The sequence below is a fragment of the Stegostoma tigrinum genome, chromosome 38 (genome assembly GCF_030684315.1).
Source record: "Stegostoma tigrinum isolate sSteTig4 chromosome 38, sSteTig4.hap1, whole genome shotgun sequence".
Lineage (NCBI taxonomy): Eukaryota > Metazoa > Chordata > Chondrichthyes > Orectolobiformes > Stegostomatidae > Stegostoma > Stegostoma tigrinum.
This window is the reverse complement of record NC_081391.1, coordinates 13308395-13324323: the sequence shown is the minus strand read 5'-3', so window position 1 is coordinate 13324323 and position 15929 is coordinate 13308395. Positions and strand designations below refer to the sequence as shown.

The 15929-nt window shown below is 45.9% G+C and overlaps 1 protein-coding gene across 1 annotated transcript; it reads right to left on the bottom strand.

Annotated features, from left to right (window-relative positions):
• Window positions 1–599: 599 nt before the first annotated feature.
• On the bottom strand, window positions 600–5796 carry LOC132206413 (ferritin, heavy subunit-like). The gene is made up of 4 exons (XM_059640532.1): window positions 5695–5796; window positions 2717–2863; window positions 1220–1345; window positions 600–755 (listed from the first exon to the last, which is right to left on the bottom strand). Exons 1-4 carry the CDS (start codon window positions 5794–5796, stop codon window positions 600–602), a joined length of 531 nt encoding a protein of 176 aa, XP_059496515.1.
• Between the last annotated feature and the right edge of the window lie 10133 nt (window positions 5797–15929).

Here is a 15929-nt window from a genome sequence, read left to right as displayed (position 1 = left end):
AGAGAATCTGGAGATGATTCTCTGGAATGTGACTGTTGAGAATGTTTGGGCTGAAGTTGCCCAGCTCAGGGCTGGTGGACTTCCAGTTATGGGGAGGGCCTGAGCCCTGGGCGAAGGAAAGAAAGCAACAAACTGAGGAAGCCACTTGAAGGAATTTTGGATTCCTTCCGGGGAAAAAACAAATCTATGCAGTTGAACCAAGCAAGTTCAGAAAACCCAAGGTCCCCTGGGAGGAGCAGCAGACTTCAGTGACAAAGTGAACTGGTCAGCAGGGCCACCAGTTGATGGCTGTAGTAAGGGTCGGTCACAGGCCCCATTTGAACCCCAACTGGCTCCCATTGGCCTGCAGTCTGTCCATGGGGGTTGGGGAAAAGCAGTGGTGAAGTAAGGCAAGAAAGCTTGCTTGACCAAAGAGAGGTATCAATGGGCTCAAAATGATGCACAGGAACTGAGATCAAGAGATCATTTTATTCATTTCCATTCGGCTGGTACAGCCATTACGTTCGTTGCTACAAGCCCCTTCTCCCTGGAAGGAGACAGATTGGCCAGGGTGAAGTGGGGAATGCATTCAGACCAAGCAGACAGTACTCCAGGCCACACTAACTGCTGTCCTCCAGGGAGAGCCTGTCAAACAGGTACTCTCCCATCCCATTCTCAGGGGCTCCCAGGCGCTTCAGGTTGGTGATGTAGTCCCCGAGTTGCTTGATGATCCTCACCTCCTCATCCAAATAGTCGGTCTCCAGGAAGTCACACAGCTGCAACAGAGGAATATGACACTTGGTACATTAACACTATCCAAGACAACTTCAGAATTCCCACTGAAAAACATGCATATGGAGGGAGATGGTCAGGGATGTCTTGAGCCAACGCCTGGAGAAATTGTGCAAAGAGGACAACTGCTTTTTAGCTGTTTCATCTTGCTGTTTATTTACTGGAGCAGAGTTAACTTGTGATGGATAAAAGTCATTCCACTGCAGTGGTCCTGAATGAGAATTCAGTGACCAATATCCCCTCAGTCCTCCCCACAGGTTTACAAGTTAAAATACACACTTGGACTCAACTGCTCAGCAATGATTTTGTAATCACTATGGATCTGAAGTGATCCATGTCATCTGCACAAAAACAAAGTCTAACTGAATTTCTAATCCACAAAAGACCAACCAATGAACGTGTTGCCCTGAGGGCCTAGCAGTGAAGTCAATGAGGAGGTGAAGCTTACATGAGGGTCAGTCTGGGCTGTGGCGACTTGGTGTAGATCCAACAAACTCTGGTTCACATTCTTCTCCAGATCCAGGGCAACCTGCATTGCCTGCAGGCTGTTACCCCACTCATCCCTCTCTGGCTTCTGGAGGAAGGAAAGTTGGACAGTTAAGCTTCAGAATCTTTACAACGTGGATCAGTCTGTAACTGCTCTGAAAGGGATCCCAACTCGTCATTCTCCCACCCTATTCCTGTAACCCTGCATTTCAGATGGCCAATCCCCTTATCCTATGAGGACACCAACGCAGACATGGGGAGGACATGTAAACACCAGTCCCTCACCAGAGGCCAGATCAAAACCTGTGTCCCTAGCACTGAGAACACTGCTAGCCCCTGAGGCAGCCCTGGAGCACAGCTGAAGAACAGTTCCTTCAGAATTGCTTTCACCTTGCCTGTCGGTCCTTGATCTGAAGGAGGAAGTTGAATAACAGGTCATTGTGGGGGATAATGACAAGATTTGCATCAGGGTCCATCTGATGGAATTGCGAGGATATTCACAAGTGAATCCTAAATGCTGTCATGGTACAGTGGTAGTGCCCCTGTCTCTGGCTGACAAGGCCAAGGTTCAAGTACCACTTGTGCTGGTGGCTTCATACATGCCCGAGCAGGATGATCAGAAACATCACGGCTATTTAATTCATCAAAGGGACAGCGAGGTGTTTGCAAAGTGTGTTGTGCTGCTAACAGTTAAGAAAGGCCCAAAACCATAGATCCCTCAAAGTTCAGACAAGGTCAACAGGGTGTAACAGTGACAGAGGGCAAGCAACCTCTATTAGTTGGGTGGGGTGGAACAGGAAGGGGACCAGTCTCCTCAGTTTGTTTTTCTGGTCACCACATTATTCCTCTTTGGCCTCACCAGTCACCTGGACAGGATGGCACTGCAGGGGGATGCTGGTGAGGTTGCCCAAGATCCATTGATTGGATGTTAGGTAGGCTGGGGTTTTGAGGAGCAGGAAAGGCTGAGGGAGCGACCTGATGTAACTATTGAAGAATAGAGAGTGGCGAGTTGATGGAATGTCTTCCCCATGGCAGACACCAACACCGGAGAGAAACCAGGTTTGAGGAGTAAGCAGGTTAGAGGGGATTGGAGGAAACTTGACCCCACCCCCCACCCCTCTGAGGGGCTGTTTGAAATATATGAGATGAACCACATAAAGGGTTGGATGGTGGTGGAAACTGCGACTCAAGATCAGTTTAGGGTCCAGCTGGACAAGTACTTAGTGCCAGGACAGTGGCCTGTGGACCAAGGGCAGCTAAGTGGGATTAATGTTGTTTAGTGTTTGTGGGGTCAGCATAGACATGGTGGGCCAAAGGGCTTCTTTCCACACTGGCTTCAAAAAGGAGATCAATCAGGCTGAACAAAGTTTTGACTCAAATGAAAACCTTGTCACTGACTTGAAACCACACCATAAGAGCAGCCATTACCATCCCATTCCCCACCCCACCCAACTCCAACCTTCACATCCTGGAGGAAGACTCTGCCTCCACGCTGATTCTGGAATTTCAGCAGCTTCTCTGCATGTTCCCGCTTCTCCTGAGACTGATGTTTGAAGAACTGGGAAAAATGGGGAAGGGCAACATCATCCCGGTCAAAGTAGGACATCTGGAAGGGAGAACACGGTAAAGTCCATTAACACGTCATGGTCCAATTTCAGTTCAGAACTACAGGGCTACTTGAGCATTCTCAAAATCAAACTGACAATAAGCTGTTAAGTACCTGATGCATTAACAATTCAGAACCCAGTTTGGAGCAGTTGCTGTTGAATTGGAAAAATCAAAACAATCCCAGCTTCCTCCAGGTAAGCTGTAAATACCATGTGTTTTATTTTGGTTTGAAACTCCTGGCAAATTGCCCAGGAGGGTCTGGCACAGCATTTGGTGAGAACAAGTGTGAATTGATGTTTTTACTGATTAACCTCCACCAGAAATGGGATAAAACTTTGATTGAATAGGGTTTCAAGCAGTGCCAGGGGCTGGAGCGCAGGATGTACACCAATAGAACAGCTGCAGGGCACTGTATTGCTGCTTTGGCAAAGACCAGAAAACAGATCCTAGACACTGCAATTAACAGCTAGGAAGAAGCACATTTTCTGCTTAGTCAGGATCAATGCAATTGGATGCACTGTATCTATTAGTTTGACAAGAACTGCAGTATAGGGGTGCCTGCGGGTGCATGAGGAGATGAATGAAGGACGTTAGCTCCAAGAATCTGCCAAGGAAAGCCTGCCTAAGGACAGCCTTTGGATTGTTACTGCAACAGTTTACTGCTGCATCTAAAACAGCTGCACTGACTCAGACTGCTAGCAACTTGTACCATTACACATGAAAGAAAGACTGACAAAACAAACTGATCACATGACAAATATGACAGTGATCTGCAGATCAACTACTCTCCAGACAAGATCCCTCATTAACCTGGAAAAACCACTGTTGACTTAATCCAACAGGCAAAGTCCTGTAGATTTCTAAACCAGGATGTTCACAATTCAATGTATTGAGGTTTAGCAGGTCTGCTATTGGAAGCAGCCAGTAACAAGCACATTCTTACAAATCCTGCTGAAAAAAGTTGCTTCAATTCTCAAATGCACACACAAGCACAATTTATCTTTGCGATTTAAATGTGCAGTTAGAAGATGTAGAATAGTAAGGATTTCATTCCTGGCACATGCTTACAAGGGGTGTTGGGACAATGGGTCAGTGATTAAAACCCAACTGCTGGCTCAATGAAAGCTGTTCCCCCTCCCAAAGTGGGGCTGACAGGGGCTTGACCCTCATCAGGAGGGGACTTCCTGCTGACAGGGACAAGCCCAGAGAGCACCCTGCAACAAACACTAAGGTTACGTAAACACCTTCTAAACACATTCTACCCCTTGGAAGGGCACAAGCACCCCACCTGGGGAAAGAGGGGCCAGTTAGTTTAGAATCAGGCCAAATACAACGGGCATAAACTTTTTACCAGAGTCACTGGGTCAGTACATTCTCAGCCCCATGGCAGTGCTGTGCCTTTGAAAAGCTCCAACACTTGACATACAGACAGCCCACACCCACCTCATGAGTATGAAGAAAAGCAAGGTAGATTTCAAATGGAGATCTGCTTAATCAGATAAGAGTCACAACCTCACCCAGTTTAATCTGAGCATAGAACATAACAGCCAAGTGCAGGCCCTTCAGCCCTTGATGTTGTGCCGACTTGTCATACTGATCTCAAGCCCATCTAACCTACACTGTTCCATGTACGCCCATTTGCTTATCCAATGATGACTTAAGTGTACCTAAAGTGGGCAAATCTACTACTGTCACAGGCAAAGCATTGCATTCCCTTACTGAGTAAAGAAACTACCTCTGACATCTGTCCTATATTTATCAGCCCTCAATTTAAAGCTACCCCACCTCATGCTCACCATCACCATCTAGGAAAAAGGCTCTCCCTATCCACCCTAACTAGCCCTCTCTGATTATTTTATATGTTTCAATTAAGTCACCTCTCAACCTTCTTCTCTCTAATGAAGAGAGCCTCAAGTCCCTCAGCCTTTCCTCATAAGATCTTCCCTCCATACCAGGCAACATCCTAGCAGATCTCCTCTACACCCTTTCCAAAGCTTCACATCCTTCTCATGCAGTGACCAGAACTGTACGCAATACTCCAAGTGCAGCTGCACCAGAGTTTTGTACAGCTTCACCATAACCTCTTGGTTCCAGAACTCAGTCTTCTATTAATAGAAAACAAAACACTACCTTAATTGCCCTGTCAACCTGGGTGGCAACTTTCAACAATCCATGTCTATCTATCAACAGATCTCTCTGCTCATCTACACCACCAAGAATCTTACCCTTAGCGCTGTACTTAGCCTTCCGGTTACTCCTACCAAAGTGCATCACCTCACACTTGTCTGCATTAAACTCCATTTGCCACCTCTCGGCCCCGCTCTGTAGGGCTAGAACAAGCCTATTCTAAGCTGATTGCAATAGGAAACCAAGATTCTCAGTATCAATTGGCAGGTTTACTTCAGATCCCCACAAGATTCAAATAGAAACAAGGATACAAGAGGGAAAAGAAAAGCAGTGACTAGCTGATGGTGCTTCCATTCCCACAATGGTGAGTCCCAATTCATTTTTAATTTTGTTCCCTCAAGTTTCAAACAAACAGTCACAGGAAGCGATAATTACCACCAGTCACAGCACCATCATGGGACAGGCAAGTAACTACAAGAACACTCCACCCTCCACATCTCACTGACAACCAACTGGGACCCAAGTTAGAGTAACATTAGACACCAAACTATTGTTACAGTAACATCACACTCATCCTGCATTGAGAAAGAGGTAGGAGCCACAAAACTCAGTCTAGAAGATAGACAACTTAATTACATCCAAGGGGAAGAGGTTACTTCAACAGAACAGAAGTATGTTTCACCCAACAGAGACACCACTCACCAAAGACTGATAGAGATAGGAGGCAGTGAGCTCCACATTGATCTGCTTGTTGACAGCAGCTTCACAATCCTGGTGATAGTTCTGACTGATCTGGGAGGCCATCTTATAAAGGAAAAGCTTGCTTTATTTTCCTCACCACAAAAATGACAAAGTTAAAAGCAACAATAAACATCCCTCCCGTGGGACTCTATTTATACTCCAGGAGCCAACACTCATTTTATGAAGCAGGAAATGAGATCATCAGTGATGGCCAAACACTCTTGTTAATCACTTGATCAGCTGCCACATCCAATCAGTGCAGGATGGGAATCGGGTCAAAAAACCAATCAGAATTGACAACTGGTTGATGATGAAATTGCTGAAATGACCTTTGACCTCCCGCACAAGTGCAAATTCTGGAAGGACATCTCCCTGAAAATGAGAATAAAATATACTCTAAAACTTCATGTCTGTATCTGAGGTTGTGCGTTAAGACACACTCATCACAGATTTGCAGAATTCTGTCGGATTGCTATTCTGAGGGATTAGTCGTCATAATTTTGGAACGTTGGTGTTGGAGCCCTTTGAAAACTGGCTCGATTTGGTTGATCTGAACATTTTCCTATTTCTGTGCAGCAACAGAAATAATGTGCTTTTGGATCATCTAAAACAGGCAACTGATGTACTTTGTGGATCCAATCTGCATCTGATGTGATCTCCCTGACCTTGACCTTGAAGGCCCAGTTTGAAAAGCAAAACGCTAAATGTGCTGAGTGCCTCTTCTACACAGTAGGCCTCAGGCCTCTATGTCTCAGTTGCTGCTAGAAATGTATCGCACGTTGAACATTTCTGTCTCCCAGTTTCGTTTTTCGTTGGTTGAAGTAGAACTAGCGATTAACCCCAGCATGTTTCCAAGTGAGCAATTTCTGGTCCTGTTTACATTGCGTTCTGTAGATGGTACAGCTCAGAAACTGGGAATTCAGATGCTGGGAATTCTGTCAGGAAGTACTCAACTCCTGAGTTTCCAAAACCTGCCCACCCTCAATAAGGCTGAAATTGGGAGTAGTGCTGGAATAGTTTACAATGTTCTCGCTGGAGGCAGCACCAACGACACTCAAGCAGCTCCATGTAACTCTGTCACCATCCTGACTTGGAACAATATCCCTGTTTGTGAATGAAAATCCCAGAAGCCCCTCCTCAGCAACAGCAGCAGCATCATTCCGGTCTCTCCGACACCAGGTGGACTGTAATACGCAGCTCATTACCACCTCCTGAAGTGTAAGAGTTGCTGAGCACTAAATGTAGCCTTGCCATTGGCACACTCAAGATTGACTGTATATAAAAAGCATGCTGGGACAGGGTAGGGGGGGTCCAAAACTAGAGGGCATTGGTTTGAGGGGAGAGGGGCAAGATTTAAAAGGGGTGTGAGTGACAACATTTTCACACATAGTGTGGTGCGTGTGTGGAACGAGCTGCTAGAGGAAGTGGTCGAGGTGGATAGAATTACAACATTTAAGTGACATTTGGAGATTTACATGGAAAGGAACGGTTTAGAGAAAGATGGGCCAAATGTAGGCAAATGGCACTACACAGTTTATGAAAACCTGGTCTGCAAGTTCGGGCTGGGCTGCAGAGTCTATTCCCATGATGTAGTTTGCCGCAGTGTATTCCTTTCCTTTGGTACTTTAGAATGCTTTGGCGGCTCAGTGCCAGGGACCCAGGTTCGATTCTACCCATGGGTGATGGCCTGCGTGGATTACCTCCAGGTGCTTGAGTTTCCTCACACAGCCCAATGATTTGCAGATTGTCGATCGTGAGCAGGGGCCTGCAGACTAGGTCGATTCGCCGTGGGAAATGTGGAGTTAAGGCAAAGGGGTTGGGTCTAAAGAGGATGCTGTTCAGAAGGTCGATGCAGATTTAATGGGCCTAATGGTCCCTTCCTGCACTTGAGGGTTACTGTAGCCCAGACTTATTCACCGAAAATAAATTGCTTTATGTGGTGGAACAAATATGTTGAGTGCCTTTTGACTCTGCAGCAACCCCTCCCCCCCCGCCAACCTCTATGAAGGCTGCAGTGTGCACTCGCTACAAAACTCCCTGGAACAATCCTCAGGATGTCTCTGATAGCCCCCTCACGAACCCATGATCTCTGACACCTTGAAAGATAAAAGAAGCAGCCGTAAAGGAAAGTCAGCATCTCCATGTCTCCTCTCCGAGCCACTTTGCTCCTTCAATGTGATTTCACCCAATCAACCTGCATCAGGAATAATGTTCACCAAGGGAGCAGCTTAGTGCGCTCAATGCTGGCTTTAGCAACAAGAGCCAATCAAACAGCAGCATTTAACCAGGTGCATTGCTGTGTTATTCCCAGGTCCCTGTTATCCTGCTGTAAGCGGCAATGAGGCTCTACATGATAATCCAGTCCAGTTCAGGTGAATGTCTTGAGCTGACTCCCAGGGGAAGGGGCTGTGGTGAAGGTTAAGGCTGCTGGGGGCACGTGGAAAGAAAAGAAAGAAGAGGTTGGGTTGCGGGCGGGGGGAAAGAGAAGCGGGGAAGAGGCGGAAGAGAAGGAGCTCCAGCCACAGTTTGGGATGGTGAAACCAAAAAGTAACAATACTGAGAATATAGTGTGTTTTGGTCAGGGTAGGGCCCAATGGGGAAAAAAAAAAGAGATATACCAGGCCATCGAGATTGTTTCACAGCTCTGCTGCTTCCGCCAGCTGGATTGAAATCAGAGCCTGCTGGGCCTCTTCCTTTAGACCTTTGTGATCAGGCAGCTGGGTCAGTTGATAAAGGGCTGTCTTCACTTTTTGTTGCTGTCATCATTCAGGCAATAATTGAGTACGCAGGATGGCTGAGGCGGGGAAGAGATTTCAAGGGAAATGTGCAATTGAACACCACTATCCCAAATTCTATCAGGCTGGGTAGAGAAGTCTCTTTGGACGGTGTGGGAGCTTCCTGGCACCAGAGGAAGACAATTGCTTTGAGCTACAGTTGAACCCACCATATCCAGAAGCGCACTAATTGTCCTCTAGAAGAAAGCCAATGCCACAATTGACAAATCCCAACCTTATCCTATTTGGAGGAGAAGCACCTTCAATTTCCACAGGAATAACCAAAAAAACACTCCATCTAGTTACATTCTAATGTGGGGATAGTGAGCGATTCCGTGAAGGGTTGCCCAGTCCAATTAGAAATTGGACCAATCAAATTACAGAAGAGAACTGGCTTCAAGCAAGAGCTATCACCCAAAGTATTCAGAGCTCTGAATGATGGACAATAAGCAAGATCAATACATAATTTTATTCATTTCCATTTAGCTGGTACAGCTATTACATTCTTTGCTACACAAGTCCCTTCTCCTTGGAAGGAGACAGGTTGTCCAGGGTGAAGTGGGGAATGCATTCAGACCAAGCAGACAGTACTCCAGGCCACACTAACTGCTGTCCTCCAGGGAGAGCCTGTCAAACAGGTACTCTCCCATCCCATTCTCAGGGGCTCCCAGGCGCTTCAGGTTGGTGATGTAGTCCCCGAGTTGCTTGATGATCTCCACCTCCTCATCCAAATAGTGAGTCTCCAGGAAGTCACACAGCTGCAACAGAGGAATATGACAACTGGGTGCATTAACACTATCCAAGACAATTTCAGAATTCCCACTGAAAAACAGGCTTTACCATACTAGTTCCAGACAGCCCTGAAAATTTAGCTAACACCTGGAAAATCTGTGTCGGTGATGACAATAGGATTTCAGCTGCTCCATCTTGCTGTTTGTGAAGTGGAGCTGAGTTGGATGGTGATGGACAATGATCATTCCACTGTAATGCTCCCAAGTGAGAATGGGAATTCAATGGCCAATATCACTTCATCACTCCCAATGGATTGCCTTCCAAACTCCCATTTCACTTCATTACTGATCACCATGTAACAACTGCTCAGCAGCATGGACCCGAAGTGATCAGTGCACACCTGTGAATTTCCAATCCACACAGACCAACCAATGAAGTGTTACCCTGAGGGTCTCGCAGTGATGAGAATGAAGTGGTGAAGCTTACATGAGGGTCAGTCTGGGCTGTGGAGAGTTGGTGTAGATCCAGCAAACTCTGGTTCACATTCTTCTCCAGATCCAGGGCAACCTGCATTGTCTGCAGACTGTTACCCACTCATCCCTCTCTGGCTTCTGAGGATGGACAGAAGGACAGTTAAGCCTCAGAAACAAAAATCCCTGCAGCATGCATCAGGCCATTCTGCCCACTCATGACCATCTGAAGAGCATCCAACCTGGTCCTAGACCTAGCCATGTAATCCTGCATTTTTCATGGCCTATCCTAACCTGCACATCATTGGACTGTGGGAGGAAACCTATGTAGAGATGTGGTGAACATGTAAATTCCAGTCAGTCACCAGAGGCCAGAATTAAGCTTGTGCCCCAAGCACTGATGCAGTTGTGCTAACCACTGCCATCCCTGAAGCCCAGATCAGTTATTTAAGAATTCCTTTCACCTAGCCCTATTTGCTTCTTCCGAAAGGAGAGTCAATTCATGACCAGGTCATAGTGGGGATAAGAGTTATGCTTGCACAGAATTGTCAGTGCCCATCTGATGGCATCCCAAGGAGGATATTCACAACTTGAGCCCGGGGCTTGTTATGCAGTGGTACTGTCCCTAGGCTTGGAGCATAAGCACAAGTGGGACTTCAACCTGGGCCTATTGCTTCATATAGGACTGACCTGAATGATGAAAATCAGCACTACTATTTAATTCATTGAAGGGACAGCAATATGTTGACAATAAAGGAACCAAGAGCACAAGACTAAAGATATTTCAAGGATCCATAAGTGTAGACAGGATGGGGAAGTTGGCTTCCACAATGCCTGTCCCCATTTCCTGGGGTGCAGTCCAGGGACTCCAGTCTTGTCACAAACTTTGCAGCATTGGCCATGCAAACGTGGAATACAGTGTGGTGACCAGAGCCACAATGGCACTGGAAGGGGTCACTAGGATGTTGCCCCAAGACTGAAAAATCCATTAAAAGGAGAGATTAGATTTCTCACTCCAATCCCCAGAGTGAAGTCAGTTGAGATGTTTCTGTGATGGCATTTGATTAGTGTGGAGTCTTGATAGTAGATGGGGAGTGTCTGCTATGAGGGGGTGGGGAGAAAGAGACATTAAGACCAGAGGGCACTGATGTGAGGAGTAAGCAGGTTAGAGGAATCCTTTGCCGAGAGGGTAGTGGAAAAATAATATGGGGGGGTGGGGCAGTGGGGGAGGCATCTACTGCTGCAATATTGAAGCAGCTTCTAGACAACTACCAATGCCATGGGGGCTGGAGACCAAGTGCAGTAAATGGGATGAATGTGGTTTGGTGTTTGTTGGGTCAGCATGGGGGGGGGGGGGGGGGGGGGGCGCGGTGTGGAGAAGCAGCAGGTGGAGGGGAGCCAAGAGGCTTGTTTCGAGGATCTTCCCTTTTAGTCAAAAGGAGGGGAGCCAAACAAGAACAGTTTTCACTTTCTTTCAGGACATGAAACCTCACCACAAGCAGCCATTTCTCACATCTCCTCCCCACTGCCTAAGTTCTCCAACTCTAACCTACACACCCTTTACCACGTGAAAATCCTGTCACTAATGACAGAAAACACCATGAGCTGCCATTCCTGCACACTGCCACACAACCCCCCACCAAAAACTCCAACCTTCACATCCTGGAGGAGGACTCTGCCTCCACGCTGATTCTGGAATTTCAGCAGCTTCTCTGCATGTTCCTGCTTCTCTTGGGACTGATCTTTGAAGAACCGGGAGACATGGGCGAGGGCAACATCATCCCGGTCAAAGTAGGACATCTGGAAGGGAGAACAAAAGTTAAAGCCCATTAAACACATCATTGACCCCATTTCTCATGCTCAGAACTGGAGGACTGGTTTAGTCTAAAGCAAACTAATGATTCAATCAGCTGAAAATTGTTGACACCTTACAATGTTCACTAATGGTGTTGCAAAGTTAGCCAGCAGCTCCTTTAATTGGAGGAAACCAAACAACCCCAGCTTCTTCCATGTAAGATACAATTTCAGTGTTTGGGTTTATAAACCCTGCTGAATTGTTTGGGGGTGTGGGTCTGGCACAGCCTAGATAGAAAAGCTGAATGCACATTTCTGCCATCTAGCCTCCAGAATTGGATGGAAGTGGTAACTGAATAGGGTTTAACCAAGTGCCAGGAGCTGGAATGCAGGATGTGCACAGGGTCAGGCAACTTCAAGTCATTACATGTCTCCCCTGGTGCTAGAGTAGCATGCAGATGCTGGACATGAATGTAGCGAGTAGGTACAGGTCTTCTGCAACCAGTTGGATCAGATGTACTGTATTTTTTCTTTACATAAAGCAGCTCTACAAGAGATGCTGTTTGCAGTATGCAGGAGAATGAGGGCAATTTGGAGAATCTTGGTGCTAAAGGAGAGCCTGCCCAGTGATAGCCTTTGGCTTGTTGCAGCAATAGTTTATCACATTTGTTTATGCAGTGCACTCAGGTTGCCAGAAGCTTGCAAAGCAAAGCATTAAAAAAATTCACAACTGAAACAAGATCGAATGTTCAGGAGACCTAATAGTATCTGCAGGACTATGAACAAGTCACATGATCTATAGATTGCAAAGCTGGAGAGCTCAATTTAGCTTATTCCAAGATCTAAACTATTGTTTCCCCACTCATTTCACTCACTTTTCAACTGAGATTCACAATCCAACAAGTTATTGTTGATTAGGAGTAGTCTATTGACTTCTTCAAAAGAAGATTTCGTTCTTGGGTGGAATCCTGGTGAAAAGTTAGTTTAATCCTCAAATAAAAACAAAAAAAGTTAAAAAAAAGTGGTTTAATGGGGTAGTTAAGTCATAGAAGGTGTAGAATAGTGGGGATTTTATTATCAGCACACAAGATTCCCTATTGAGTTGGGACAGTGGTCAGTGACTAAAACCCAACAATTGGTTCACTAGTTAAAGCTGTTCCACCTCCCAAAAAGGTAGGTTATAGGGGCTTGATCCTCATGTCATTTAGAGGCAGCTTCGCTCCAACAAGCACAAGCCCAGAGAGTGATGAATATTCTCCATGTGTCTGAAGAAGTGGAGCTGCCACATGCAAGAAGCAGACACCATCCAGGACAGAGCAGCCCACTTCATGGGGACTGCATTCACCACCTCCTTTCAGGGTCCATTATCTACCAGGTCCCCTGCAGCACTCACCAAGGGGACTGCAACACCTTCTGAACACATTCTACCCCTTGGAAGGGCACAGGGGCACCACCACATGGTGGGAGGAGCCAGTTTGTTTCTTTATCTGGTTAAATGGTAAAGGAAGAACATTTATTTCTTCACCTCTGGGTCAATAGCCTCAGCATGTTCCAGCAGCCCTGGTGGGGCGGGGGTGGGTGCAGGGCACCCACAAGTCAACTATCTATAGGTTGTGAAGTGATGGATCAAACCCACCTCATGATAGAGTACAAGAAGCCAAAATATAGGAGACCTACTTAAGTAGGTAGCAGCCTGTTTTACCTGGAGGACTAGAGTTCAGCTTAACCAAATCTGATTGGTCAAATTACTACAACACTTCATTGTAAATACCAAAATCAGTATGTTTGTTTGTTTATTTACATGCTGAAAATTAAAATAGATACATCAAGGCAGATTTAAAAAAGGTAATTAGCCAAATGTTATCTTGATCATCAAAACTTGACAGTAGTTTAGAAAATTATGGAGAACCACGGTCAGTTATAGGCAATCACAGCCCTAAAAGGAATTTTAAGATAAATCACAAGATGCTTCACCCTCCCTATATCATTGAGACAACTGGGGCCTCAGTTGCTGCATATCAGTATCATATCCCATTGTCATCACATTTACCCTGACTCAAGAAATAGGCAAGAGATACAAAGAAAAGTCTACAAGAGTGTTAATCTAGTTTTTTAAGAAAAAGTTCACTTCATAACAGATTTAAATCCAACACTACAGGGACACTCACCAAAGACTGATAGAGATAGGAGGCAGTGAGCTCCACATTAATCTGCTTGTTGACAGCAGCTTCACAATCCTGGTGATAGTTCTGACTGATCTGGGAGGCCATCTTGTGATAGAAACAACTTTCCTTTTCCTTCACAATCAAATTATAACTAGAAAAAGAAAACCAACTACACCTAAAACAGCATTCTCTTAGGACGTTATTTATGCTCCAGGAGCAGACCCTCACTTTGTGAAGCAGGAAATGGCATCATCAGTGATGGCCAATTACTCTTGTTACTCAATTGATCAGTTGCCACGTCCAATCAGTGCAGGATGGGAATTGGATCCAGAAACCGATCAGAATTGACAACTGGTCGATGATGGAATTGCTGACTGACCTTTGACCTCCTGTGCAAGAACAAATTGTATAAGTTTATTAACCTGAAAATGAGAATAAAATAGACTCGAGAACTTCACTTTTGTATCTGCGTTTATGTATGAAGACTCGCTCATCACAGATTTGCTGAATTCTGTCAGTTTGTTACTCTGAGGGATTACTCTTTGTACCTTTTGAACGACAGTGTTGGAGCCCAATGAGAAATGGCCAGATTTTGTTGACAGTAAACATTTTCCTATCGCTGTGCAGCAACAAAATTCATGTGCTTCCGGACCATTTAATACAGGAAACTGATGTCCTTAAAGGATCCATTTTGAATCTGCCAGATTGTCATTGACTTTAGATCTCACGAAACCGAGTTCGAAAATTAAAACTTTAAATATTCTGAGTGCCTCAGGCGCACAGTCGGCCTCAGGCCTCTATATTTAAATGGCCCAGTTGTCAGCTGTTGGAAATGTATTGTATGTTCAACATTTTTATCTCTGTATTCAGTTCTTAACAATTTCAAGGACAACTGGTACTTAACTCCAGCATGTTTTGAAGCAGAGAGTTTCTGCAGCTATTTACATTACATTCTGTGGAATGAACAGCTCAGAAACTGGGAAGTCACAGGCTAGGAATTCTGCTGTGAACTTCTCAACTCCTTCCTGACTGTCCAAAACCTGTCTGCGATCTTTAAGACCGGAGTGAGGAAGTATTAATTAATAGTGCTGGGATTGTTCACAATTATAGCTCAGTGCAGGCCCAGCAACACTGAAGCAGCTCCATGTAAATCTATCACCATCCTGACCTGGAACAATATCCCTGTTTGTGAATGAACATCCCAGAAGCCCCTCCTCAGCAGCAGCAGCAGCATCATTCCGGTCTCTCCTACACCAGGTGGACTGTAATAAGCAGCTCATCACCACCTCCTGAAGTGTAACTGTTGCTGAGCACTAAACGTAGCCTTGCCCTTGGCACACTCGAGATTGACTTTATATAAAAAGCATGCTGGGACAGATTAGGGGAGTCCAAAACTGGAGGGCATCGGTTTGAGGGGAGAGGGGCAAAAATTTAAAAGGGACATGAGGGACCATGTTTTCACACAGAGGGTGGTGTGTGTGTGTATGGAACGAGCTGCCAGAAGAAGCGGGAGAGGTGCGTATAATTACCACTTTGATGAGACATTTGGACACTTATGGGGGAAGGAATGGCTTCGAGGAAGATGGGCCAAATGGCACTACAGAGTTTTGGAAACCTGGTGTGTAGGGACTGTGTGGGCAGAAGAGTCTATTTCCATGATGTACGACTTGATGACTGTGCAACAGCTTCCCCCTTTTGTTTGGTACTTTTGGACGTGATGGGGGCTCAGTGGTGAGCACTGATACGTCACAGCCACAGGGACTCTGGTTCAATTCGAGCCTTTGGCAACATGCGTGGAGTTTGCACATTCTCCCTGCGTCTGCATGGATTTCCACCATCTGCTCCGACTCCCTCCCCTAGTCCAATGGGTTGCAGATTAGGTCGATTGGCAAAGATAATTGCTGACAGTGACAAGGGGCATTCGGATTTGTTAGATTAGCCATGGGAAATGTGGGATTAAGGGAACAGGGTGTCCCTGAGCAGGAGGTTAGCATCAAGAGCAGACATTGTAATCTCATACAGATCAGGGGAATTCCAGCTGACCTGTTGGTAAGTGGCTTCTGCAAACGTTTGTGCTGAATTTTCCCAGATCTGGGCTGGGTAGCTTGTTGGAGTGAACGCTGGGAAGAGAAGGGGGGTGTGGTGGAGGAAGAAGGGGAGGATGCCACATTAAAGACAATTTTGGATTGCTATTGGGAAAAGCTCAGCGCCAGTGTGGACTGACTCCTTCGTGAGCAAAGATGGAGCGGGCTATGTTACTC